General features: G+C 44.7%; 1 protein-coding gene across 3 annotated transcripts in view; it reads right to left on the bottom strand.

Moving 5' to 3' along the window:
- The window catches only part of ABCA5 (ATP binding cassette subfamily A member 5), a 34,563-nt gene extending 8,958 nt beyond the window's left edge, over positions 1-25,605 (bottom strand). Inside the window, exons 1-28 of one of the 3 annotated variants that reach the window (XM_033002316.2) lie at positions 25,501-25,605; positions 22,050-22,166; positions 21,260-21,373; positions 20,330-20,534; positions 19,056-19,217; positions 18,739-18,836; positions 17,865-18,094; positions 16,239-16,380; positions 15,324-15,512; positions 14,846-14,993; positions 13,908-14,076; positions 12,266-12,324; positions 11,597-11,707; positions 11,199-11,374; positions 10,649-10,768; positions 9,705-9,843; positions 9,436-9,526; positions 9,079-9,218; positions 7,443-7,562; positions 6,209-6,410; positions 5,771-5,940; positions 4,808-4,941; positions 3,733-3,870; positions 2,971-3,084; positions 2,423-2,593; positions 1,355-1,468; positions 962-1,099; positions 382-456 (exon numbers count right to left, since the gene is read on the bottom strand). In XM_033002316.2, the coding sequence (XP_032858207.1) occupies positions 382-456; positions 962-1,099; positions 1,355-1,468; positions 2,423-2,593; positions 2,971-3,084; positions 3,733-3,870; positions 4,808-4,941; positions 5,771-5,940; positions 6,209-6,410; positions 7,443-7,562; positions 9,079-9,218; positions 9,436-9,526; positions 9,705-9,843; positions 10,649-10,768; positions 11,199-11,374; positions 11,597-11,707; positions 12,266-12,324; positions 13,908-14,076; positions 14,846-14,993; positions 15,324-15,512; positions 16,239-16,380; positions 17,865-18,094; positions 18,739-18,836; positions 19,056-19,217; positions 20,330-20,534; positions 21,260-21,364 (3,660 nt within the window). In that variant the 5' untranslated portion in view covers positions 21,365-21,373; positions 22,050-22,166; positions 25,501-25,605. Of the gene's footprint in view, positions 1-381; positions 457-961; positions 1,100-1,354; positions 1,469-2,422; positions 2,594-2,970; positions 3,085-3,732; positions 3,871-4,807; positions 4,942-5,770; positions 5,941-6,208; positions 6,411-7,442; positions 7,563-9,078; positions 9,219-9,435; positions 9,527-9,704; positions 9,844-10,648; positions 10,769-11,198; positions 11,375-11,596; positions 11,708-12,265; positions 12,325-13,907; positions 14,077-14,845; positions 14,994-15,323; positions 15,513-16,238; positions 16,381-17,864; positions 18,095-18,738; positions 18,837-19,055; positions 19,218-20,329; positions 20,535-21,259; positions 21,374-22,049; positions 22,167-24,581; positions 24,687-24,846; positions 24,941-25,500 lie in introns of those variants that run through there. The other 2 variants (XM_042802531.1, XM_033002317.2) reach the window with 2 other exon arrangements.
- Between the last annotated feature and the right edge of the window lie 1,527 nt (positions 25,606-27,132).

The raw sequence follows: 27,132 nt of genomic DNA, 5'->3' as shown, positions 1-27,132 counted from the left end.
GTTGCTCACCGGATCAACACTGAGGATGCACAACCAGAGTCTGCTTCCATTTAATGGCAATTATTTGGGGTTTTGGGGAGAGAAGGGACTATCCCCTGCTCTGGAGTTCTCGCTCCATCAGCACGGACTCCCATAATACTCAGGATTAATATCATCCCCGTTAATAAGACTGCTGAAGCAGCAGATGTTGAGCGGGTAGGCACATCAAGCTTTTACTTATACTGTTTGTTCTGCAACAGGTTGCAAAGCTGCAGGCTCTGGCGATGCTGAGCATTAGATCAAATCTTTATTAATAAAGATGCCTGAACAGAAGGGGCATCCCAGCAGGAATTAGCAATTCTCTACAGCAAATACAGCCGATAATCAAATAACCACGCTTACAGCTATAACTGCTACCAGGAGCCGGTCCCACGGGTCGTAGTATCCTCCATTCTTCCGCTTGCCTTTCCACGAGACCTCACAATGCAAAGAAACCGCGTTCGAGCAAACACTCACCCCTCCCAGAGAGTGCATATTCTACAAAACACTTTAATCTCAAATCATCCATTTAAGCTACGCTGCTCAAACACTTCCTGAGCTCTGCAGAGACCCTGCTTGCACGAGTCTGACCCCAGTAAACTTCCATCAAACCCCTGGGGCTGCTCCCGGTTTAACGCCACCAACTCCCAGTTAACCCGTCTCCCATCACTGGGCTCGCCCAGTCCACAGGCTGAGGAACACAAGGTTTCCCTTTAGATATTTAACAGAAGAACTCACTCCTTTCCTTGTTTTGATGCTGTTACACTCTGCTGACAGGAAGAAGGTGACTCTTCACCCGCAGTTGCTATTCTTCACGTGTTAAATGGCCACGGATGACATTACATCATTAGGCAGGTAACTGCTGCCCTGTTATCATTAAAGACTCCCACCCAACCCCAGCCACCTACAAGCGCTCTGGAGAAGATCCCCTGTGTCCCCTTACCTTTATAAAACAAATCAGACAGCCAATAAGAGGATAAATAGGAATAAAGATGGAGAAGACATAATGCAGGATGGTGGTTACCAGGTAATAGTCCAGAAAAAAGGCGACTTCGGTGACAACCGTACAGAGCAAGGCTGTCTGTACAAAAGAAAAGGAAAAAAATGTCCATTTTCATTCAGTTCAGACTCTCTAAGCATAAGTTATCTACTTTGAGGCACATTTTTTACAGCTTTTATCACTTAGGAAATGGAAGTAATACAGAGACATTGGTAAATGTTTCAAATTTCTTGTGCACTAAAGACGTGCAGTTAAATAAAATAACTGGGAAGCCTGCCGTGGCTTTGGAGATAACCAATCTTCCCAGCGAACCAAAATCAAGGTCAAGTTACTCACCACTGAATATATAAATGACCAAAATTCTTTCGTATTCTGGACTTTTCTAAATGTGAAGGAGACCACATAAGTGAAGAGCACGACTGATGGGACATAACCAATCAGGCAAAAAATCTGCAAAGATAGAAAAAGTTTCTCAGGAAATGTATAGCAAGAACCCAGGGGTGAAATTTTTGTGTAAGTATCAACTGGAATTACGTTAGCGTGCTACGTAACTCTGGACCCAGCTTTGTCACTTAATTTGATATATTTTGCCACCTTGGTACATACAGCATATACTATTAAAGACACAAATGAAAGAGTACGTCGATAGGCAGGCACCTCACTCAGTTTCCTTTAACCTATTGCTCATTTTTTTATAACACAGGCTCCCATAAACATTGACCTGAAGATTTTGGCAAATATTAGGAATTCCACCTTCAGCCTTAGCATTTTCACAGAAATTAGAACAAGGGTAGAAAAATAGTCCTGCAGTGCAACAGTCACATCCCAAACCTGATTAACTCAGAGCTTCTGGGAAAGCAGCTAGGAAAATCTGATTCTTCTAGGAAAATCTGATTCTTCTCAATTACAGCCAATATCTCAGGGAAGTCTGCTCTGAATATCAAAGACATGAAGCCTTGTAGTCTCTTCTATTTAATCACATGCTGCAATTCATTGCAGAGCTCGTCTGTGTTCAAAGTCACTGTCACCTTGTCATTAGCAGCAGGCCAATGCAAATGGAGCGATTACAAATTGGCAGCAAAGAACGCAAAGCAGACTGAGCAAGCAGGGCAAAACAGGATGGAGAATTTCCTTGGAAGATCCTGGTATTTTAAAGCTCCACTTGATTCCAGTTCCGAATGAAATCCCCAAATCTGAATCTTTTTCCCCACAAAAAGTAGCATTAATTTGCCTTTGATGCAGCCTGCCTGGTGCCTGTGCACCAGCAGCCTTAGTTAGGCATGTTCCCTGCGTATTGGTTGGAAAAATTCTGCTGAACCACCTAATAAAAATAAACACTTGTGGAAAATAACAGAACGCTGCTCTCACATCCCCCACATGAGCTCCGGTCCCCACCGCACTCACCACAGCAAGGAACTTGCCCACGTAGAAATAAACGCCGTAGTGGAAGGCGAAGAGGCTGCCTATCATCAGGACAAGGATGGAGAAAAACAGCGGGAGGTCGACAACCGCTTGCCCAGTCCAGTAAGCGGAGGGATAAAGCCCTGCTATCTTCAGCTGCGTGTACGCTTTGATCTGCAACGGGAAAAGCAAATGCCATGTTAATTAAATGTCAATTAAAATCAACACCATGTTAATCTGCCTCTGTGTGCGGGCAGGATCTTGGCTTTCCCTCTAATACGCTGCTTTTACACTGATGTGGCACCAGTGTGTTACCTGGTTATTGCTGATTTCAGCTGCCAAAGAAGCAAAAAAAAAAAAAAAAAAAAATCATTTCCACTGAAAGCAAAAGGGCTTTTCCCAAATCTGCTCTACCCCAGGCAGCAACGGGCGGTCACATCCATACTGCCTCCCACGGCAAAAGATCCTGTTTAAAACAGCTCTTAAGATGTTTTTCCCCAAATCCCAAGATTTTTAAGTTCTTGTGCAGTCTCCAACACCTGGGAGTTTACCTTATGGTTTTCTGCATTGTCCATGGCAAAATAGGGTGGCATTCCAGTAATAATGATTCCCAGTAACACAGCCTCAAAATAGATCTCCAGTCTGAAAATTGTGTCTGGAAGATTCTGAAATATAAATCAGATTTCTTCAATACCAGAACACGCGTGACTGAAAAAGTGCATTTAGCATTGGAACATGACTGTGAGTGCTAAAATGTATATTCTGTGTATCTCAAGATCACCTGAGCTGCAGCATGAGGAAAAATACCTATGGAAGTTTTTGGAGTATTTATAAGAGTGTCCAATAAACTCCTAGAGCGTTTATCTCCTGCAGCAGGTCCTCTCCTCTCCTGAAGGCCACCCCAGCTCTGCACAGAGGCAGCAGCCCCCCCCGCACCCCCAGTTCAGCCTCCGAGACTTGCAGGTAACCTGTAACGAATAACAAATTCCCAACAGGACATCCTCTTTCCAAGCCCCTTTTTTTCCTCCCCTTCCACAAGCCGCAGAACCAAATCCCGGCCCTTTTCATTTCCTCTTCAATTCTGCACAGGTCTGTCCACGGGCTCTGACTCCCGGGGCCCAATCCTTCCCCACAGCACCGTGCGCAGCCCTCGGTGCTGCAGACAGCCCCCACCAGCTTCTCCCTTCGATTAGGGTGTGTTTTTGCACTCCCCCCCCCCACCCCTCTTACCCCAGGGATGCTTTGCCATTCGCCCCATGTTTAAGGGTGATTTTTGCCGTGCTGCCCCCACTGCGGCCACGGGTGCTGCTCACCTGGAGGAAGGGGTTGCTCCAGATTTGGATGCTCTCCGTCACATTTAAATTGCGGAGGAGTAGATTGCTGACAATATTCATCAAAATTGGCAGGGAATGCACCATGGTACTGTTGAATATGATCGTGAAAACATAGTTCTGGAAAGGAAAGTATGCGCTATATTAATTCTTCTGCATGAAGGGTAATGCCCTGGGAGAGCTCTCCTATGGGCTTAATTAAACCTGGACATTGGGAAAAATCTTTGCATAATAGAGTGTGCTTTGCAGGAAGCTCTGGGCTGCTCAGGGGGGTTTTAACACACAACCTAATTCAGGAAAATAGTCATGCTCACAGAGAACAAATTATTTGGAATAAATTCCCAGAATGTTTTATGCAACTGTGATGCTATGACAAAGGACGCTCCAGACAATTACAGTCTGAAAAGCAAAACACACGGCGACCTGCACTTGTATGTTCTTGCTAATGCATTTAAAAAACAGACAGGCAAAAATTCACATTAGCTAAGGGCTGCACTGTCACACTACTATTAACAGTTTGTAATGAATAAAAATGGGAACAAGAGACAGAGCTGGCATGTTGCAAAACAGTTCCTTTTCTGGAGATTAGATATGACCCCAATGTTCAAATCTTTCTGACATTCCTTCAGTGACCATACTGAAACGAATACTTACAACTCAAAAAACTCATTTTTCATTATGCATGAGAGCCCCATGGAATTATACTTCTGTCAAATTGTATAATTTAGCCAGTATAAGTTAAAAAAAAAAAAAAAAAATTCCTATGCCAGGTCTCTTGTGAAGTAAAATATTTCTCTTGGCTTTTTGTATCTTTATGGGGAAGAAAGGGAGATGGAAGTTTTATTAGCCTACCATAATTATCATTATGGAATAACATAATATTTCCACTCTGTTAATAGAAGTTCTCTTTCCAGGCCTCTTATATAAGCAATTATATGACATTATTTGATTATATGACTTAATACGTGCCTTTCAGGCAAGAGTGCAGCAAACCCAGCCCCTAACCAGCTGCTTGTCTGCTCTCTGGGATACAACTGAGCTGGTCTGTCCGCCTTACCTGTCTGGATTCAAGGCCAAACACGTTTAAAGCTGCGCTGTGAGGTGCAGCTGAGACGTAATCACTGTCATTGAACATCTCCAAGAGTATGTTCATGCTCTCAAGAGAATGGACAATGTCATCGATATCTGACTCTGGTGTAAGACAGAGAAAACATGATTACCCATCACCAGCTTGGAGCATTTTACACAAAATTATTGATGCATCTTCTCACTGATATAACTCTGTGATGAAAGGTCACTGTTTCCTTACACATGTCCACCAGAGAGAGTTCTCTGCTATTCTGAACAACATGAATCATTTTATTTTGGCCTCCCACTCAATGGCCTTCAAAGAATTCAAGAAAATTTTTTGGTTATATTCTCCAATTAATTTGTGCAAGTCAAATGCAGCAGCGAGGAAGCAGAGCTGCCAACATATGTTATCAGGATACCCAAAGTTTCAGTTGAACAGAGAATTAGCTAACAGAGCAGGAAACCAGCAGCACTTTGATACAGTGTCAGGAGAAATGGAGTTGTATTAAGCACAAATTCCCAACAGCTCAAACAGATGCTCATTTCTACTGCCCGGATCACTGCTATACACTTTTAAAACATCCTAAGTTGAAACAAAAAGGAATTTTCCAAAATGCTGTGTAGCAGGATTTTAATATCGATGTATCTAAATGTCTCCCTACCCAGCTCCTTCACACGGGCCACCTTTCTGTCTCGAGATACGGTGAGCACGAGACTACCAGACCCAGGAGGAGGAGGAAGATCTCTGAACCAAACCCTATGGCATAAAGGATATTCACTCTCTACCACCTTTGGGTACTTGGCAACTCTTAATTTGGGTTAATTACGACGAAAAAGTTTGTCCCCAACCCCAAAAGTAGCACACACCATCCTTCCCCACCACGTGCAAGGTTACGTTAATGAGAGGTGGAGACAGGAGTTACCCCGCAGAGCATCTCTGCTCTCCTACCTGTGGAGTTCTGCAGCAGGAGACGACTCCTGTACTTGTGATAGTCCTCTCCGGGCTTCAGCAAGTACAAATCTGGGGAAAGTCTGATAGCAGCTACAGAATTTTTGATGATGTGGTGTATGAAAAACAGTAAAATCTGAACTACAAGAAAAATCAGAAAAAGCAGTAACCTGAAAGAAAAAAATTTCAGTTTTATTAAAATTCAGCAAAAGTCAACCAGTTTATGTGCATGCTACTAAAACAACACCTCCCTTGCCTTCCTCCCCCCCCCCCCAGCATATATTCAACAGTAATGGATAGTTTCATACTTAGTATTTTTTAAATGTAACTACGGGGAGAAAAAAAAAAAAAAAAATTAGTCGCAGCCTGCCCTTTCTCTGGTGTCATTCAAACAGGTTTGAGAATTTTGTATACAAATGAGAAAGCCCCAATACTTACATAACTCTCACACATTTATTTTCCCGCTTGAGACTGAGGAAATGAACTTTTGCTATGGTGGAAACCTGCTTCTTCCAGAGGGCTGTATTGCTCATTGCTGATGCCTTTGTCTCCGAAAGCATCAGGAGGCTCTGCTCCATATCGTCCAGGGATTTTGTATCCACTTCATCCTGCACTTGCTGGGAACTGAACACGCTATAATCTGAAAAAGAAGAGAGTAAAACTCTACAGATCTGATGCTCCGACAGAGCTACGTGGTTTGAAATGGTGGGGCTGGAGGAAGCTGGGTGGCCATCAGTTCCTTCCCTCCCTTGCTATTGCAGAAGCCATCTATCTTATCTCATCCCGATCTCTCAACTTAACCCCAAGGTCAGTGACACTGATCTATCCCAAAGCTCTGAATCACACACACAGCAGGCACTTAAGGCAGCTGATACAAATTTCTGCTGCTCAAAAGGTGCAACTCACCCCAATTTCATACCATCAGCCTGTGTATGCACCTGTATTATGCAGTATCAACATATTCAGCTGTTAAGCCCTCTTATACCCGTGCAAAAACTTTGCAGAGCAGGATAGTTTACTAGTCTGTATCACAAAGAAAGCTCTAAAAGGATTAAGAGAGCTTAAACTGTTCAAAGTTGACATCAAAAGAAGAATTGATTAATTCCGGAGTAATATTAAGTAGTCCCAACTTTTCATTTGAATTGAAAGTTAATTCAAAGGAGGAGAAGACAGACAAGTGCAGCTATTTCAGCATTAAGTGCAGACTGCTAATATTACTGTTCACGCAGAAAGTTAGAAATAGATTTTATTCTGTACATTTTCAATTTCTTGAAAGTAAGCTCCATTAGGAAAAGAAAGCACATTTTAAAAAGCTAGCCATAAACAGTGCAACTGTAAAGCAAAGACGTTAGATGTAAGTACACTGGATGAAAAATTAATTACTGCAAAGACAGCCACTAAAAAGCTTTTTCCCCAGAACCTCCCAGAATCACTCCCCACCCAACTCACTGCTTTTGTGTGTTTTTCTTACTAAATATTTCAAAAGCCTGGAATGCTGTGAGACTGAAGGTGCCCTGAGCTGCTGGATGTAGCTCTCTGCGAGAGGATTTTTTTATTCTTAACCTCCACGACAAAACTCCTTTGGGCAGTGACGTGTCATGGACAATTCTATGCAAATTAAGACTAAATCAAATATGAGGGAAAAGAGGAAAACAGCCACGCTCCATCCCACCTGCTTGGTCAATCTCTGCCTCAACTTCCAGCTTCAGATAGACATCCTCCAGCGTCGTCATGGAAACGCCATAGGTGATAACGCCCAAATGGGAATGAGTGTCGAGGTCAGAAAACAAGCCTACAGACAGAAGTGAAACGCATTGGTTGCTCTCAAACAGGATTACGTCGTCTCCCGAGAGATCTTCAATCCCATCAGAGGCATCCCAAAGCCTTCTGCACGGTACTCTAGAAGGCAGGCAACATGTAATTATGGTTGCTTAATTATGAAGACACAGGGCATGACCTGAGAACCAGAGCTGGGATAAGCTCCTTTTAGCACCAAACTCCAACCTCCGTAGTCAGGTACGGGAAATGTGGCAGGTTTTCCCAAAGCTATAGCGTTTATGAAAACCACCTCAGCATCCTAAAGCTCCTGGGCTGAGCTGCCTCCTGCCTGTGAGAGCCCCTCTCCTGGGAACATCACACACAGGGACTGCAGGACAGCTCGTCCTACCTATATCCCTGTCCAGGCACAAAAAGATTTTACAAGTAAAACCACTGAGTAATTTTATAAATTTATATATATACGAAAATAAATACCCAGATCTTTAAAGGCAGCTTAACTGGGCAGGAGAACCTGGACAGTAGGCATAGCTTGAAGACCAAAATGATGTTCAGAGTGAGAGCACTTAGGGATAAAAACCCTCTTGGGCTCTTGCCAGTCCTGTGAAGTGAAGGACTTGACAAAATGAGGAGCTTCAGAGCCAAGGTCACACTGAAGGGAAATGCAAATGCATAAAATGGGAAGAGCAGTCAGATACCTGACAATGCTCATCAGATCTCTGTAATTTCTTCTGCCCCAGTGGCAGAGGCATACTCCTAACCTCGGCTTCTCCTTCAAATAGTTTGGGGTCATTGATTCAATCTTGCATAAAGATGCCTGTTTTTCAAAAGTACACGCAGTGGCTGCTAAAGGTAAAGCTAATAAATTATTAACTGGTTAAGTGCAACCGGGGAAAAAAAAAAAAAAACATTTATGAAATACGAGCTGCATATTCATATCAGTATTGATTCTCCCTCAGCTTTCCACAGAGCGCAAAGGACACGCTGTTTCTTCCATTTTCTCCTGGGAGGTGGACAAGGAGCCTGGTGTAGGACTGATCAGATAATTGCTGCCATCTGGTGAAATCAACACATCTGTTCCACGTTCCCTCTCGCCAGTGAATTTTAATGCTCTTTGTGGCTTGCACAAGGGGGGATTGATTTTTGTAGGACTTGGGGCTTCCTGGCTTCCCACTGTAAGCCAACCCCGCTCGTTAGAACACTCTGCAGTAGGATGGTGCTTCTACAGGACAAGGGGATTCTTGGACAAACAGCTCCCTTCGTGCTTCTGCTAAAGGCACCTCCCCAGCACTTGCTGCTGGGTCCCCATATCCCTCAGAACACGCCACAGCCCCCCTGGAGGAGGCAACAAGGTCCTCCCTTGCTTGACAAAGACCTCGCTGACTGATCATCAGCCAAATCACGGCCAAACAATGAATATGTATAAAAAACACATAAATGCAGAACGGACAAGAATTGCAGGCTACAGCCACGCTCCATGGATTTCTCTTCTGCAGCCACTCAACCCTGGAGCACGACAAAACCATCGATACCTGCAAACTTGTCCATGTCCTTGAGCGGCAGCGTGTACACGAGCTGCTCGTCGTTCTCCTGGATCAGGCTGGCTGCAGGGATGTGCTGCCTTATCAGCGAGGTTGTGGCTTCCGTGTTGCAATAGGCATCGATGTGCATGCTAAGAAAACACATGGCGAGAAACTGGGTTTTTAAAGCTTGACTTTTCTCCTTATGCCCGCATCGGAATGATCAGCCAGCAGAGCACCAAACATTCAGTATCAAGGTGATAAAAGGTTCTTTTTGGGGGGCAGGGGGTGCTGTCTTATAGATTTCAATAGAAAACAATAAAAAAAGATACACGATGTCACGTAACAGATACCACACAAAAAGAATACCTCAAGCGGTAGCCAATTCCCCATTTGCTTTTGAGGAAGAGAGAAGATCCAAGGCATTTTAACATCCCTTGAGAAATCACGGCTTTACGATCTAGAAACAAAAATCAGGGAGGCCCTTTGAATCAGAAGATCATCAATTTGCTCTAAAACCCAACTATATATTTCAAATAAAGGTATATTCCGTGGTTAGAGAAGCATCGTTTGTTGCTCTATAACGTGACTATGACTCATGGACTGGGGGGTATCCCGGGGGTCACGGCAGGACTCACCGGCGAGGATGTCTGCCTCGTCCATGAAGTGGGTACTGAAAACAGTCACACGATTGGCTTTTCTGGTTTTCAGGAGGTTCCAGACAATGTGCCGCGAACACGGATCCATACCCGCCGTTGGCTCATCCAACAATAAAACCTTTGTGCACAACCAAGAAGCATTTGCAAAGCCATATCCATGTGCAAGGTACTGACCTCAGGAAATCCTACCTAGTTAACAGATACTGGGCTTTTTGTTTGAAGCCTGCTAGTTAGTCCTCTAAAACATACAGGAAACATCCTAGAGCAAGCGAGGCAGCTATCTTCCCTACACTTTGAATAAAGTCCTCTTCTGTTGTGACAAATGGAAAAAATCATGTAATAAGTTAATGCTATAGTCTGTATTATTCTGTTTCTAATATAATTATTTTTAGTTATGAATTCACTCCTATTAAGGGATGGTTCAATACACACACATGCTTTTAAAATCCCAGTGAACTGTCACACACCACATTTTGAATACAGATCTAAAAGCAGTCCCCATTCTTACAGGCCAGAAATAATAGATCTGTAACAAAAAGAGCTGGACTCCATCCCTGCTCCAAGCGCCGGGATGGCTTTGCAAGGGAAGACTCCGACAGTTTCGCTGTCGGGGGATAAATGTTACCTGCCAGAAACGACATAAAAACCTGTCACACTATTTGTTTCAAAGATCAAATCCAGAGCTACTGCCATTACCTAAGCCGTTAACATCCTCAAGCACAAAGGTTGAGCTATTGAAGTGATTTTAATTGTTTAAACCATAAACGAAGGAAAAAAAAAAAAAAAAAAAAAAGTGACAGATGTTCAAAGTAACAATTTCTGCATCTTACACATTATTACACGCATTAGTCAGTTTTGACAAGAGACGTCATGCCCGCGGGGTGTCAGTGACACCAGGCTGGGAACGCCTCCATCCCACTCACCTTGGGGTTCCCGAGAACAGCAACTCCCACCGACAGCCGCCTTTTCTGCCCCCCGCTTAATTTTTTAGCTTGGTTATCTCTGATAGGCTGCATATCCAAATCCAACAACACTCTCTGCACCTTTAAAACATAAGAAACACATTTATTGTTAAAAAAAAAGTATAAATTTTTTAAACCAGATTATTAACAACTAACATTCAAATTAACTGCTCCTAATTCACAGTGTATTCTGTATCTGAACTGCACCCCCTGCTAAGGAACCTGAACATCCAGAGCGGGGCCTAAAGTTCCAGCAAATCTGAAGTTAAAAGGCGTCTATCCTTGAACACAGATGCTAGGATTTAAAATGTTTCATGAGCATTTGTTTCCTAGAAAAGATTAACAGTTTATCTTTAAAAAAATACCTGTCTGTACCTCTTTGTCCTTTGCACTGTGAAGTAATACTTCCCTGTGCACTTGTCTTAAGGAAATACCTGTGCAGTATAAGAATATTTCACCCTACATGTTAAAAATTAACATAAAAGACAATATCTGTGCCTAGCTGACTTGCCTCTTGTATCAAATCATTCTGAGGGATTCCTTTAATTGCAGCAAATATGGAAAGATTCTCCTCCACCGTTAATATATCAAAGTGTATGTCGGACTGCGGGCACACCCCTGTTATTTGTCGCACTTCAAGCATTTCATCGATTTCAGAGACTTTGTGCCCATAGACAGAGACAAACCCTAAAAAAAAAAAAAAAAGCCAGAAGCAATCAGTTGAGAGTTTTGTTTTTTTTTTTTTTTTTACAGTCAGAGAGTAGGCTAACATGGACATGAATCTAAAGCGGACTCTTTCAGACATTATCCAGAGAAAAATTTGGTGCACCCTGAAATAACCGTAAAGGTGAACAGCTTTGGTTTTCAAAGGCAGGGTACACAAAATCTCCCAACACCGGAGAAGCTCACCGTCCGTCGGTGGGCACAGCCCGCAGAGGATGTTCATCAGCGTCGTCTTCCCGGTCCCGCTGTGCCCCAGCAGAGCCGTGATCTGACCTTCATAGATGTCGAAGGATAAATCTGGTCCCCGGGGGCAGGCGCGAGAGAAAGAGGAGATGTTAGTGATGTGCTCGTGGCACCCGGAGCTGGACCCTACCGCAGAGATATATCAATTCAAATACTGACATATGGGGTATGCATTTAGCTCTCTGCTCGAAGGGATGCTCCACCTCCCCACCCCGGCACGGCACGGGACTGCTGGGGCTGGGACAGTCCCTGCTCCCACGGCGGGGTGACCGCGTTTAAAAGCCACGTGAGGAAACGAGATGAAAAGATCAGGGAAATGGGGCAAGGAGGATCACATCGCTAGTGTCACAGGCAGAGGAGGAATAACGGGGACGATGCCAGCAGGCTTTCTGTAGTGATGGAAGGGCTCCTCTTTTTGGGGTACCATTTTAAAGAAGGTAACTGCCAAAGCGGTGAGAGAAGACACACGAGCACATCTGGCACTCATGCTCCAAGGTCCCACCCCACTAAAAGAAACCAAAAAGGCCGAACTGAAAAGCAAAATATCACTCAACAATTCAGCTATTGCTCCTCTGCATCTGATAAGCAGCTAAAAAGCTAAAATGTTCTTACTTCTGAGAGCCTCCACAGTTTCCCCCTTTTTCCTGAATGTTTTCTGAACACAGCTGATTCTGAAAGAAGACATGTCATTTTATAAACTATTTTAGGATCTTTGTATGTCATTTTGAATGGTCAACACTCAGCAACAGTCACAACAAGATGACCAGACTAAAGTGGCACTACACATGCTAAAGACCCATAGAGGTAAGCCAAGAGATGGGAAATCTTGTCAGAGAACTTGGTCCATCTTGACCCTGGTATCAGAAAGCTTTTTCTGGTCACCTTATAAGGTATTTCCTACGATGACAAACTTAATTATTTAAAATCTGTGTTTCTTTCCCATGGTAGAACAATTCACTAGAGGTTTCCCAAGCTAGAAAAGGGAATGACTACTCCCCAATAATTTCACAACACAACAGAAGATTCAACAGACACGATACGGAAAAGAGGTGTTAGTAAAACAGACTTCAAAGATGTGATTACCGACAGCTCTTCATCAAAATTAGGCAAAAGAAAGCAGATATCTTTCTCTCCAAGTAAGGTAAAAACCTTCCTTCCAGCCCCACTGTTTTGCAAAATTAAAAAAACCAACCAGTTTATCCAAAGGCATCATGTGAAGGATTGGTTTTGGAAGCCTGGCCACCCTGAAAATGAGGATGAGGAGTAGATTACAGGTGTGAATAGTGGAGAGGAGAACTGGGTATGAAAGAAAACAAAACCTGTACATGTAAAGATGACAAGATAGTGCAAAAATGATGGAGGGTTGGTGAAGGAATGCTATGGAAAGAGTCCAGCATGAATGAAGAATGCAAAAACAGCCACAACATCCTCATGTGAACATCAGGATTAAAACTGGACCCTTCAACCTACGGCAGATGCCCAGAGACATGGATGTCGTGGACAGCATAAGACTCGTTCTGGTCACTAAGCTCAAATTTGAGACTAATGGAGCCAACCAGGAGGAGTGAAGATGCAGAGTTCCCCAACTCACATCAGGCTATGCCACTGGAAAACGATGGCAACAAGGGCTAAAAGGAAGATAACGAAAATAGTATCTGAGACACACTAAAAATACATGACAGTCCAGGTGCAAGACAACAGGTGACAAAACAGAATGTGAAAGATGAGAGCGTGGTCATCTATTGTTCAGTTTTGTTTTACTCTGAGATACGGAAGCTGGGTAAAACCACCACAAAGTTCTCTGGTCTACGGAGAACACAACAGCCTTCACACAAACCTAGAATTCAGCTTTTTCTCCTCAAAATGCGTGTTACCAGAAACTGAACCCACCCAGAAGAGTAGGCGTTTCAACATCTGCAACCGCTTACGCCTCTCGTGGCCTCAGTGAAACTGAGGGAATGGAAAACTGGAGGGTTTTGAGAGGACTCCAACTGAAGGAATACAATCCACAAACAAACCCTTTCTTTAAGCCCGGTGATTTATCCTTGGAGAGCATCCATGCCGTTGCTGATGGGGCTTCACTGAGAATGGAAACTATCCGTGCTGCGTGCGTGTGTAGGACTCTGCAATGCATACCATATGCTATTTGAATCCAACGACTGGAGAAACAAGAGTCATTTTCAAATTACACCCTAAAACGTCAGGGACCCAGGTGATCTACTAAGCTGAACGTGGGGCAGGGCAGGAATCGTACCTGATGGCTTCTTTCCCCTGAAATTCGGACGGCACTGGCTCAACAATCTCACTGAAACTTAAACTGCCATTGATGCTGCTCTCGTACAACTCCTTGTAGTTTTTTCTGCGCTTTGACCAAAATGAGGGCTTCATAAAGAAAAATGGCGTGCGGCGTAGTCCAAACTCCCCTGGACAGTAAAGGCAAAAAAGACAACTTCTTAACCGTAACTGTGGATATTCCTCAGCATTGGGGTTTTAGCTATAAAACCCATGAGCTATCCTGCACTCCCATTCTGGAAGGATTTCATCAGCCACGTTTCGATTATCTGCCTTTAAGCCATGGTTCCCACCACCACTGCTAGCAAGTCCCAGTTTTGCTAAGTATTTAAAATGTATGTGCAAATCTCTTTCTATGCAAGAGAAATCCCCAGTGCTGAAAGAACGGTGACTTAAACACAGGCAACATAAAGCCAGAGAGATCAGAGGCGAAGGGAGCTGAAGGGCTTAACCAGGCATTAGTCACAAGATTAACAACTTTTCTCTGCGTTTCATGCTAAACTATGGCCGTCACAGGGAAAGGTCTGGAACGGGCAGATCAGTTTTTAATTTTCAACCCTGTAAGAGCAAATTGCAAAGACTGAGGCACTGGTTAACCCAGTAATAAAGCTTTTCCTTTAGAAAGAGGGAAACAAAGTTTTGCTGGCGTACCTAAGAGCCATCAATTCTAAACATGCTATTATCCTTCTATCTCAGTTTTAATAGAATATAAATTATTTCAGCTAAAAGTACTCTGAGTCATAGCATAAAATATATTTGTAAACAGCACCACCTCCTTTCTCCACAGCTGAAATTAAGTCAGAAATGCCATTTCTACTAGCCGCGTCAACCCAGAGGGCTCAGGACTTCAGGAATTGGTGATGTTAGCACAGTTCAGTTCAATTTTTCTCATGAACATACCTGGGATAACCTGATCAAGATAGACAGCTACAAGCAGATAAAATATGCTATCCAGCACCAACAAAATAAGAGAGATAAAGAGTGGGTAAGGACCGTGATTTAGATTTGCAAATGTTGCACCATCTTCATAATCTTCTAGATGCATGACCTGCCAACAAACAGGGACAGAGGGAGATGTTACACACCGGCACTGTAAGAGCCTGGAAAGGCACGGTGCAAAACTTAACAACAGGAAAAAAAAAAATAGTGAAAAAGTGACAGATCACAGCAATGAACACAAAAAAGAAGAGGTGCTTGACAGTGCGCTGTATTTTACTTGATATTAAACTGCCATGGGAAGCTATTAAAATAAGCATTTTCTCCCACCATCATCAGTTTATGAAAAAAAAAAATAAAATTTAAGAATATCTACATCAAGACCTATTTGAAAACAATGCAAGACACATGAGGGTGATCTGAGGAGCAGGAGGTTAGTTACCTGCGCGACACCAATCAGGAAGCTGCACTGACACAAGGGGCTGAGGATCCACACGAAAGACTTGGGGAAATCTTCCAGCAGGACAATATTAAGGCCCACAAAACCAAAAGCCAGCGTTGCCAAGAACTCCACTATCCCCACATGCTTCGACTTTCTAAATAGAGGCGTCAGCATAAGTGCAAAGAAAACCTAAGGACAGATTAAAAAAGATAAGAAGGTACTATACTAAAAAAACCAACTCCAATTATACAGGGCATAGAAAAACTAAAGTACAAAGATCATAGCTTCAATTTTGCCTCTGATAATCACATCATTTTCCTGGTATAGTCACTACAGCGTTCACCCACATCCCACACTTCCCTTACAAACAGACCATCGGGAGGGATGGATTTCCCAAAGATGCCAGGTGACAGCACAGAAAAAAAAATGACAAAAGACGAACAAGGAGCCATATGACTGAGTGCCCACATATACCCTGTTAGGTCTGTAAATGATAGGCAGTAAACAAATAATTTTTTCTGCACTGGTTGCTTATAAACTCAGACAAGCAATTTGTTGTATAAATTAATTTTCTGACCTTTAATTAGGCCTTTAACATTACGCTATATAGTAACAGGAACTGTTTAGAAGAGGACATGGTTTTGGACTTCAAAGCAGCGCTGTGCAGAGAGTGTCTTCAGTTCGAAGGTGGATGATTATAAATATATCAGATATATCAGGCATTGCAGTAAGGAAAGGTGTTTCTCGTAGTGGCAGGGGACGGTGACAGGTACGACAGCCACCACCGCTCGGTCCTACAGAAGCTGTTTGTGCCAAATGCTTTAGCAGGGAGAACGAGATCAGATGGGATGGGAAAAAAAAACAAAGCAACTCAGGGATGAGATGGCAGAATTCAATGAGACCAGGAATACTTACTGAAGAGATTCCATACAGGAAAAAAAGGAGGAATATCACAAAGGCACTGCTCTGGGGAAAGAGGGAAGAGGCCGTCGCAATCACCGCCATAAGAATGGACATGACAAAAATCAGGCTCATGTAGAGCAGCACCCAAGAAAGCCTAGGAGCAAAAAGGGGGGAAAAAAACCACAGAAACTAGTCAATGAATTCCCAGCTTGAATTATTCACACACACAAAAAGCTAAAACTACCATTCTTTAATATTCCAGACAGCTGCACCAAAGGACAAGCTTGCAACAAAACAAGAGCCCCCAGATAAAAAGAGCTCTTGTAAACATCCCTGTAATTGTTCTAGGCATTAGAGCACACACATCAATACCTATGGCATGAAAAAGATACACAATTAGATGATTCATGATTTTTTTTTGTTTTTAAACTTGCATAATTAATTCCCTGGTATAACCAAAAGACGGTAACTGAGTAGTAGGCTTCAATAATTAAAGAAATTCTATTTAAAATTTAATACACTAGTCATTCCAGTAGCTGGGCAGGGTAATAAAATCCTTTTCTTTTTAAAAGCAGAGCTACAAGTCTGTGAGCAATTCTGACCTCAGGAAACAAGCGTTTTTTCTACAGGTAGTAAAAAATGACACATCTTCCTCAGAAGCAAGTTTCTGAGTTATATTCAGTGGCTGATCAAAGCTGCATTACCAGCATGCCTTTGCAGATTGCTCCCATTTCACACTGGGAAAAAATAAAATTATTTTCTCCAGACCAGAGATGCTCAGTGCTGATGTGGCGAGTGGGGACAGCGGACCAACGCTGTGGTGAAGGACTCAACTAAATATAAATTGTCACCAAGGACGTACTGCAAACAAACAGAACTGAGTGCCAGAAGGGAGCTTGGGTGCAGAAATAAAACAAAAGCAACCAGAAAAAAAATAACCCAGACAACCCCAGCTGGCTGTTACAGTGGAGCAGGGAAAGATGATAAAACGCTGTCGGCTGCTGTGGCAAAGCACAAAGCTAAACCCATTTTAATCTCTGCAACTATCAATGATTTCAAATTAGTACATCCTCTCATTGGAGGGAAAAAAAAAAAAAAAAACACAACAGAACTATATTGCATAGGGCAATTTCCATCACAGTAAGGAAACAAATTAAAACCTGTTGCTTAGACTGCTCCATCATGTTAAAATTACAGAGTTAGATTCATTTAATGATGTGTCGGGGAAACCGCTGCTAAGATCTGAAGAGAGACTGCACATTACCTGTTGAGGCTCCAGAAAAGGAGGTACTGAGCCAAAAATACTTACAAACAGTAGAAAAAAAACTATATAAAAATCTTGCACATCATCACATTTAATCCCTCTAAGTCTGATGTAACTTTACATGCATAAACATAACAGCGTTACTCTGGTATTTACTCATTAAAATATTTTGATTTTCACGATACTGCAAGTCTCTCTATATCAGATTTACAGAATGACTCACTTTTAGGCTGTTTTCACTTAATCAGGCTGAAAACAATTAAAAAAAACGGAGGATGGGATAGAGGAGTTTTCCTAGAAAGTGTTATTTTTTTAATATTGTATATTTTACATCTTTTTTATAAAGAACGGGTTATACCAAAACAGTCACATACCAAAAGGCAGTGTCATGAAGTCCCAATATTTTTAAGAATTCCTTCAACTTCCTCTCCTTTTCTGCTACAATATGAATTGCCAAATAATACCCAAACGGTGAGAAAGCAATCACTAGGTAAATTAAAATGATCGCACGAGGAAAATTATCTATTTCCACCACTGCAGCCTCTCCCATGACCACTGCTCTTGTCAATTCAAGTTGTTCCCAAACCGACTGATTAGTCTTCAGCTAAAAGGAAAAGAAGGAAGAGTTATTTTTGCATCACTCCCGATTTCACAGCCCCCTTGAGCCAGCACCACACTCAGCCCCGTCCCCATCCCCACTGACAGGCAGAGATCTGGAGACCCCCAAACCTCACTGTCCCCAAATCCCAGTCCAAAAGTACTGAAACTGGAGAACGTCTGAATACCTGGAGATAAAATTAACAATTCTGCAATTCCTGTCACCTAAAAAGATGAGACCTGCTCTTACTGCGAGTGGCATGACGCGAGAGGAACAGGGAAAATGGCATTGCTGACAAATACTGACAATAAAATAGTCTGGCAAACTCTGCAGCCCCTTTTGGTACAGCATCTAAAGTGGTATTTTGGGGTGAGCACTGTCAAGCCTTCGCGTTTTGATGACTGCTGTGATACACGGATCAGGCTCATTTGGACACAAATGAAAACAAACGTCCGCATTATTCAACCAGACAACCTCTGTACAAAATAGGGCAAAACACGCAGGAAATATTCTGCCTTCTCGTTGGATTCAAGCTAATTTTTGATATGGCATTTAACACAATCAAACATTATCACAAAAACAGCCAGAGCCAAGGCAGCCCAGAGATTTGAACCTCCTTGGTTCTATCAGGTGATTTTTTTCAGATTTACCTGTATAATTGCAGCATCGATGCAAGCTTGCAGAGCTGTAAATCCTGAGCTCCAATACGTGACTGATTCACATCCTTTCCGCAGGTTGGAGCAACTGGCTGCAGAATAAAGCAGGGCATTTAAAAATGCAGCAAACTGGAGTTATAGCTGTCCTATCCCCAACGTAAAGATGGTGCAGCTTGAGGCCATCCCTTATCAATGGAGGAAGCAACTTCCATAAACCCATATATGCAACATCAGGCCAAAAAAAAGAAAAAGAAGGAATGACTTTTCAGTTTATCCTCTTGCAGGTTAGATGTAAGAGCGTGCACGTTTACCTCTTGATTCCATATAAATGGAAGAAGACATAGCGATCGAATCGGGAAACCTCAGCTGGTAGGACATGGCATCGTTGAACACTACCCCCACAAAGTTGGAGGGTTTAAAAGCACTAGCCTCTTGCAGCTCCTCTTCGCTTAAATACTCCTCCGTGATGATGCCTGCAAGACCGAAAAAATTATCTTGTTGATTTGGGTATCAGCACAGCAGGAAGATAAACTGTGCAACAGTTTTAAAGAAGCATCATGTTAATCATTAATGATTTATTGGGTTTTGGAGAGATATATATATATACAGGGTTATATTTTTGTCCTAGTGAAGGAAGTATTCTCCTGAACAGAGACCTGCGGGAGTGTTGCTCAGTAGCAGGATGGGTAATTCAGATTTACTCCCAAGTATCCCCCTTTCTCCCCCATTTTTTGCTGCTCCAACAGCTTCTGTGCCCTAATCCTCTGCTGGCTACCCGAGTCCACCCTCCAGCACCAGCACTTTTCAAGAAGGGCAGATGGCTAAATATATGAAGACATCGTATTTAGTCATCAACTTCAGCAAAGGACAGGAGGAAGCTGGGCTGTAAAGGCAGAAAGTGGGACAGTTTGCTCAAAGCAGCTGAGGGCACCTGTGAGGAAAACGCAGATGTCGGGTTGTTTCTCCACGGTACCTCTGAAGCATGCATACCACAAGGAAGAAAATAAAAGATACCAAACTAAAAATACATGAGTGGTTTTGGAGAGATAAGTTCCTGCTAGATGTGTGAGCTGTGTAGGCAAAGCACTTTAAAAAAAGGGGAAAAAAAAAAAAAAAAAAAAATCACTTTCAAAAGAAGAGGTGACACAGCGTTAATGGGAACCAGCACTTAAAAAAATTTTTAAAATGTTGTTTTGGTAGTAATGACAGGATAGAAAACACAACCTAAAATATCTGCAGGACAGCATCATCTCCAGAATTTGCACTGGATGTCACAGGACGAGTATTAATTAGCTTTAGAGCTGTTCAGGGACGTTTTGTACTTAACATTTGGGTCCTCCCAAAACCTCTACTGCAGCCACATAACACTTGTTGGCTGCAACAGGAAAATGGGAACCAAGTCAAGGTGGCAGTGCCAGAACATTTGCCAACCAAGCAAAAAAAAACGCCTTCACAGTCTGTTCTCTGTGATGGAAAAGAAAAGCTTTTTTTCTATCATCATCATCAGCAACAGCGAGCTCCCTCTTCAAACACAAGCCATGGCGTGGATATACTGAGAAAAATAAAATGCTTAGGTTCTGAATACCATCTTCGAAGTTATCAAAAGCCACTTTCTTCATGATTTCTCGTGCCATTCGGGTTGGTGGTGTGTATCCGATGACAAAATTCACCAGCATGGAGGTATCCAGAGTGCCAAGGTTGGTGTTGGCGACCTCGCTGTACTTCCTGTGCGGATGCATCATGCTCATCAGAATCAGCCAAAATAAGAAAAAGAGTGGGAAAAGGACCTCCTGTGCAAAGAAAAAAAGAAATAGGAAAACTTCAAAGAGCAGTCATAGAAACAAAAAATTCCAAAAGTTTATCTTAGTTACGTAAAGCTTAAAGGAGGGACTGTGAGTCTAATTACTTGACTGTAAAGTCCCCTGCATGTTTTCAACGCAACAGTAACTTTAAATGCCAAATCCTTCTCTGGCACTGAAGCAGGATTTCAATCCCACGCATTGGTAATCTAAGAAGCCATTTTAAGGTGCAAATTGATAATTCTACATGCTTCAAATATCAGCAAACTTATGCTATTTGGAAAGCAGCAAAACAAAGCATGAACCACTAAACAAGTCCAGCCAAGCATTGTACTGTCTCTTCTTCACCTCGAAATTCATCCTAAAGTATCACACACATCACCTATGCAAAGGGCTAAACTGTTAGAGAAGATAAAAATCTTCTGGAGAGGTCTAATCCCACTATACTGCTCAGTTACAGGTGTAAAAAGTGCACTAAGATTGCAGTATTAATGCAAGGGTATTTTCTGGAAAACGCCTTACACATTAGAATACATTTGCAACCAAGGAATCACAAAATACCTTCTGAAAAAGCCTATTTCAACCTATAATTCAGAGCACACCTTGAAGCTTCAAAAACATTATAATAAAACTGAGCATTGCTTCTGACTCAGCAGCCACTTAAATGCAGAATATCTGCAGACATGAAGGCAGCAGTAAACAAGCGCTGCACTTACCTGAACGCTGCTTTTCTTAGTCCTACACTTAATAAGACAGTTCTTGAATAAGAGTGCTCTGGTTTGTCTCCATACTCCTGCTCCTCTTGGAGTAGCTGGTGCCATTTTTCAAGACTAGTTTAAGAAAAAAAAAAAAACACAAACCCAAATCTATATGAAATGACCGTTTAAAAAGCAAAAGCCAGGCAGTTACAGCATTCAGTATCTCATATTTTTGTATTTTCATATAAATTTTTCATCTCGATTTTTTGTATTTTTAATGCCTTCCAATATATACGCTAGATGTCAGTTACATGAAGAAACTGTTAGCATTAATTAGCAATGGGAGAGCTGGGGGAGGCCTCTGGATGCCATCTGAGCAACCCTCCACCCAAAGGCAGGATCAGCTCTACGCAAGCTCACAAGGCTAACCTTGGGCTTATTTTCATTTTGCTACATATAAATTACAACCCAAAATATGTATCTCAGAGCACAATTCCAGCATCCATCACGTGAGCTCGGGGCAGGCAGCCAGCCCCATGCATCTGAAAACAAGAGCCACCTCACCCCAGGCAAACTGTTCAATTTACCGTGAGTAACCTCTTTTCATTCTGGAGCAGATCCAACACTACTTATTTTCCTTTTCATTAGTTTTCACATTTTCATTAGGCCAGCTGCACAGCACAGTAGTGCTGAAGATAATCTTTTGGGGGAAGGAAGAAAAAAAAAAAAAAAAAAAAAAAAAGAAAAAGAGAGAGAAGGATTGAAAATGCTCTGCCAGGGGACAGCACCCCGTCCCACCAGGCCATACCTGGGTGAAGGACGGCAGGTTGGGGAACCACCAGGTTTTTATCCCCAGTTTTGCCACCGCCTTGCTGTCCGAGGTTCGGAGTCACGGGTCAATCTGCATCTCGCTCTGTCTCCTCACCTGGGAAGTTGAAATATAACCGTGAGCTGCTCAGCAGCGACGGCACCAGACCCAGCGTGGGTCTGCACGCCAGCACCCTTCCAGCTCCCCGAGTTCTCCAGCCCCACCGGCGTGCCACGGGTGAGCAGCCGAGCCCTTTCTCACCAGTTCAGCCAAAACACGGCGCAGACTTTAAGGACGCATCCATATCCCAGTTTTTTACAGCTCCCAACCCTTACACAAAAAGCTGACTGATGTTTTTGGTGACTGCGTGTTCAGAGCAGCTCTGCAGCAGGACCCGGTTTCTGTTATCTCTTAGACAACACATGGCTCAAGCTTCCTTCCCCAGCTGTATTTTAACATGCAAATCTATTTTTGGAGTACAGACATCGTCTAAAGAAACACATGAGGATGCTCAGATGTCAGCACCGCTATGAGCTGAGCTCAGAGAACTTCAAATACACAAAGTGCTCTATCAGAGCCCGCATTTCTCTGAGCGGAGGAGGGGAGGGGAAAGGCATCTGCAAGCAGCTGAGCCTGCTGGTCACAGCTCTTTTGGTGGGTGTCGGGGTCCCCCACGGGCAGGGACCCCCAGAGCACAGGGACCTGTGCAGGACACAGCTGCACACCACTGGAAGTGAAGCCTCGGGGAGAGATCCCACCTAGAGACCGGAGTGCTTCCAATAAAGTCCCATAGAATAAACTTAAAAAAAAAAAAAAAAAATTTTTAAAAATATTATTTCGTTTAGAAAAACACAATCCACAGAATGCTTAAACATCAACCTACACTAATAACTAATTCTTGCATGCAACTCCTCTGGATATTTTTCAGCAAGAAATGCTTCAGAATGACAGCAGAGTGTTTTAAAAATAATCAAGAGCAGCAGCTATTGCTTACAGGTCATAAAAATAACGTGCTCTTCCCCTCTGTTCACAGCATGCCCTGTGCAGTGCTTGGACTTCCACTGTTTGCTTCCAGGAGCAGCTTTCAAGAGCACTTACAAGAGGAGAAGCTCCACCGATGTCCTTGCTGAACACTACACGACTGCATTAGAGCAGCAACCCCTTTCCTTCTCTATTTTAATGAAATCAAAAAAATTCACAAAGCTGATTTAATCTGATTCAATCACTAATGCCAGTTACTGTTTCTTTAATTCGTTTCTATCCAGCTATAAAAAAACAAAACACTAATACTTCCACATCTTCACTGGAACACCTGCATGCTTTAATATACATCACCTAAATTGGAGGAAGGGTCATTTTAAGAATGTTAATTAATTGCTTGATATTACACCTGCCATCTCCACATAAGCTAATGAAGGTACATAACGCAACTAAGAACACTGAAGAATTATCACTGGAATGGTGAAAAAATTGTATCTGGGTAAAACAACCCAAACCCTCCTAGAAACTCCAGATGAGGAAAATGAAGCTGAACAGAAAAAGAAGCTGCCAAGACATTTATTTGAATAATACTGGACAAAACAAACACACTCTTAACCTGCAGAAGTCTCCAACAATTTAGCCACTTCCTTATGATCTTGTACTGCCAGAAGTGCCTGAAGCACAGCTGCTTGTGGGCATCTCAATCAAAGCAATCTCAAGGAAATCACTGGTTTTGTACTTTCATTCCACATAGGGGATGCTAGTGCTTTTTAGGGGGGGGGGGGAAATAATAACCAGATGATCATTAGGAAATCCCTCATTCCCCTAGACATCAGCCTGAGAACCGTCTTTTAGGATCAGATTATGTGATTTAGCGCAGCACATCACGTGCCCCTTGGATTTTAAGCTAAACAAAATTCAATAAAAAAGCTGCGGGGGTGTGTGTGTGTGAGCCTCAGCTAAACGAGCTGTGGCTTTAAGAAGAAAAAAAAAAAAAACAAAAACAAAAACAAAACCAAACAACTTATCAGTGAACAACACCTGCAGAAACGTAAGAAGATAAGATTATTGATCTTGCTACAAGAAGACAATAGTCTAAATGATACTTAAGAAAAACTCTGAAGTGCTTTTTACTGGTCTTAAAGCTCCATTATTTATACATTTTAAAAAAGGGTCTGAATTCTCTCCCTTATCTGAATCCCAAGGGAAACAGCCGGCTCGGGCTGCCGAGGACCGCGGGGCCCAGCGCTGCGAGCTGGTAACGGGGCCGGTAACGGGGCCGGTAACGGGGCCAGTAACGGGGACCAGTAACGGGGACCAGTAAGGGGGGGCCAGTAAGGGGGGGCCAGTAAGGGGGGGCCAGTAAGGGGGAGCCAGTAAGCGGGGCTCCATCGAGCAGCCCCGCAGGCAGCCCGCTGGCTCCAGCCCGGTCGCTCTCTGCAGGCTCGGGGTGGGGGGGGTCGGGGGGTTTCGGGGTGTGTGCGACACCCCCCGGCTCCCCATTCCCCTCCCCGCCCCCCCCTCAACCCCCTCCAAATGCCAGCTCCTCACCATTTTCCTCCCAGCCGCGAAACCTTCACAAATACCGAAATAAACAACCCGAAGCATTTACTCCGGAGTAACGACGCGCCCCGACAGGTACAGCAAAACTCCTCCTCTTCCTCCCCTTTCCTTCCCCTTTCCGTTTTACACACCCCGGGGGGGGCCGTTTCCCGGTCCGCCACCCCCGGGTCTCCGCCTCCATCTGCAGCGGAGAGCGACCGGGAGAACCGAGCCCCCCCCCCACCGCCCCGGACCCCCCCCCCCCCGCACTCACCGGCTCCGCTCCGGCGGGGACACGGCGCTGCCCGCCCGGCCCAGGGCGAGGGGCTGGTCCACCCCCCCCCCAAACCGCCCATCCCCGCGGTACGCGGGCGGGGCCGCATCCCCGCCCCTCCCAGGGACCACGCCCCTCCCAGGGACCACCCCCCTCCCAAGGACCCCCCCCTCCTGGGTACCACCCCGCTCCCAGGGACGCCCCCCCTCCTGGGGACCAACCTCCTCCCGGGGACCCCCCTCTCCCAGGGACCCCCATCTCCTGGGGACCAACCTCCTCCCGGGGACCCCCCTCTCCCAGGGACCCCCATCTCCTGGGGACCAACCTCCTCCCGGGGATCCCCCCCTCCGAGGACCCCCCCCCGCCCCCGGAGAACCTCCCTCCCCACCGGTTGCACCCCCCTCCCTGGGACCCCCAAGCCCCCCAGCACAGCCTCGCCGGGCTGTGGAGGAAAAAGGCTGGAAATAAGGTCCGGGAGCCCGGAGATTTCCTGTTGGGTGGGAGCCGCCTCCATACATCCCAGGGCTGCTGGTTTCCGCCGGCAGCCAGAAGGTCGCCAGGATTTTCTTGCATTACCCAAAATATCATTAAAGCGTTAAAAACGCTGCCTCGGACAGAAATGCTGAATTCCTATCATTTACGGGTTTTCCTTACCTCGGTGGCTGGGCAGCGCCTGAATGTTTCCCACCGAGTTATTCCCACTCCGACGACCGTCCCCGTCACCCTCCGGACAGGCCCTTTCGCCTTAGTCCGTGACCGGCTTTTTGTTGACAAGCGAGACGTGATCAAAACCACCGAGACCTTAAGGATCCTGCTCCCGTCACGGCGAGCGCCGGCGGACGTGCTCGTTGTTCTAAACGCCTCCTGCAAGTTGCCGGGAAAGGCCGAGCCGCAAACGAAACCCAGAGGTGTCGCGGAGCATCTGGAGTCCTGCAGCAGCGATGCTGCGGGCGCGCTGGGGAGGGAACCCTGCAGCTCCTCGTGCTCCCCCGAGGGCCGACGGCTCGCCGGCCTGCGGAGCAGCCGGGCAGGTGGAGGGAGCAGGATTTGAAATTTCTGGTCTGAGTCGGTTTTGTGCACCTGAGGAGCTGCACGAGCATCGCCGCTGCACGAGCATCGCCGCGCAGCTCCGTCACGACAGCGTGGACTCGAGGTTTTCGCTTGGGAAACTGCCGTCGGGAGGCTGTGTCCTCACCCGGAAAGGAGAAAAGGGCTCTCAAGGCACGGAATTACGTGGAAAGCGTGGTTTACACCAGTGGGGATCAGTGCCATGCCGGAGCCTTTGCATTCGCACCTTCTCCAGCGATGGGTGGAAACAGCCGGGGCCTCGTCGGGCACAGGCACCCCCGGCTGCAGCCCCCCAGCAGCAGAAACCCCCACGGGCTGGCACAGCCAGCTCTGGGGGGGGAGCTTGGGGGGGGGGGGGGGTTGGGTTTAGGGGGTGAGATTTTGGGAGGGAGGTTTTGGGGAGGAGGTTTCGAGGAGGAGGGTTTGGGGGAGGAGGTTTTGGAGGGGAGGTTTTTTTTGGGGGGGAGGTTGGGGAAATTTTTCGGGGGAGGATTTGGGGGAGAGGTTTTGAGGGGGGAGGTTTTGGGGAGGAAGGTTTGGGGAGGAGGTTTTGGAGGGGAGGTTTTGGGGAGGAGGGTTTGGAGGGGAGGGTTTTTGGGGGGGGGTTTTGGGGAGATTTTTCAGGGGAGGCTTTGGGGGAGAGTTTTTTGGGGGGAGGTTTTGAGGAAGAGGATTTGGGGAGGAGGTTTGGGGGGGGAGGTTTTGGGGATGAGGTTTTGGAAGGGAAGTTTTGGGGAGGAGGGTTTGAGGAGAAGGTTTAGGGAGGAGGTTTTGGGGATGAGGTTTTGGAAGGGAAGTTTTGGGGAGGAGGGTTTGAGGAGAAGGTTTAGGGGGGAGGTTTTGGGGGAGAGGTTTCAAAGGGGAGGTTTTGGGGAGGAGGCTGCTTCCACCAGGTGTCCCCCGAGAGCGGTGCAGCCCCGCGGCGGAGGGTCTAGGCTTCTTCAGTTACCTCACATACAGAAAATTACCAATTCCCACCAAACCTTTATGCTAGTACTTCCTTCAGGAAAAAAAAAAATAGCCATCAGAAAAGCTTGCTTTAACTGGAAACCTTATTTTTTTTTTCATTAGTTTCCACCTTAACAAAGAGTACTAGATAAAAGTACTCTATTTAAATAATGTCCTTTATTTTGCCTAATGAGTACTGTGTAAATACAATGGCATAACTTGAACTTCAATTAAAAAAAAACCCCAGAACTGCTTATCTTCATCCATCTA

This window comes from Tyto alba, unplaced genomic scaffold (assembly GCF_018691265.1).
Source record: "Tyto alba isolate M040663 unplaced genomic scaffold, T.alba_DEE_v4.0 Super-Scaffold_39, whole genome shotgun sequence".
NCBI lineage: Eukaryota > Metazoa > Chordata > Aves > Strigiformes > Tytonidae > Tyto > Tyto alba.
This window is presented reverse-complemented; position numbering and strand designations above follow the sequence as displayed.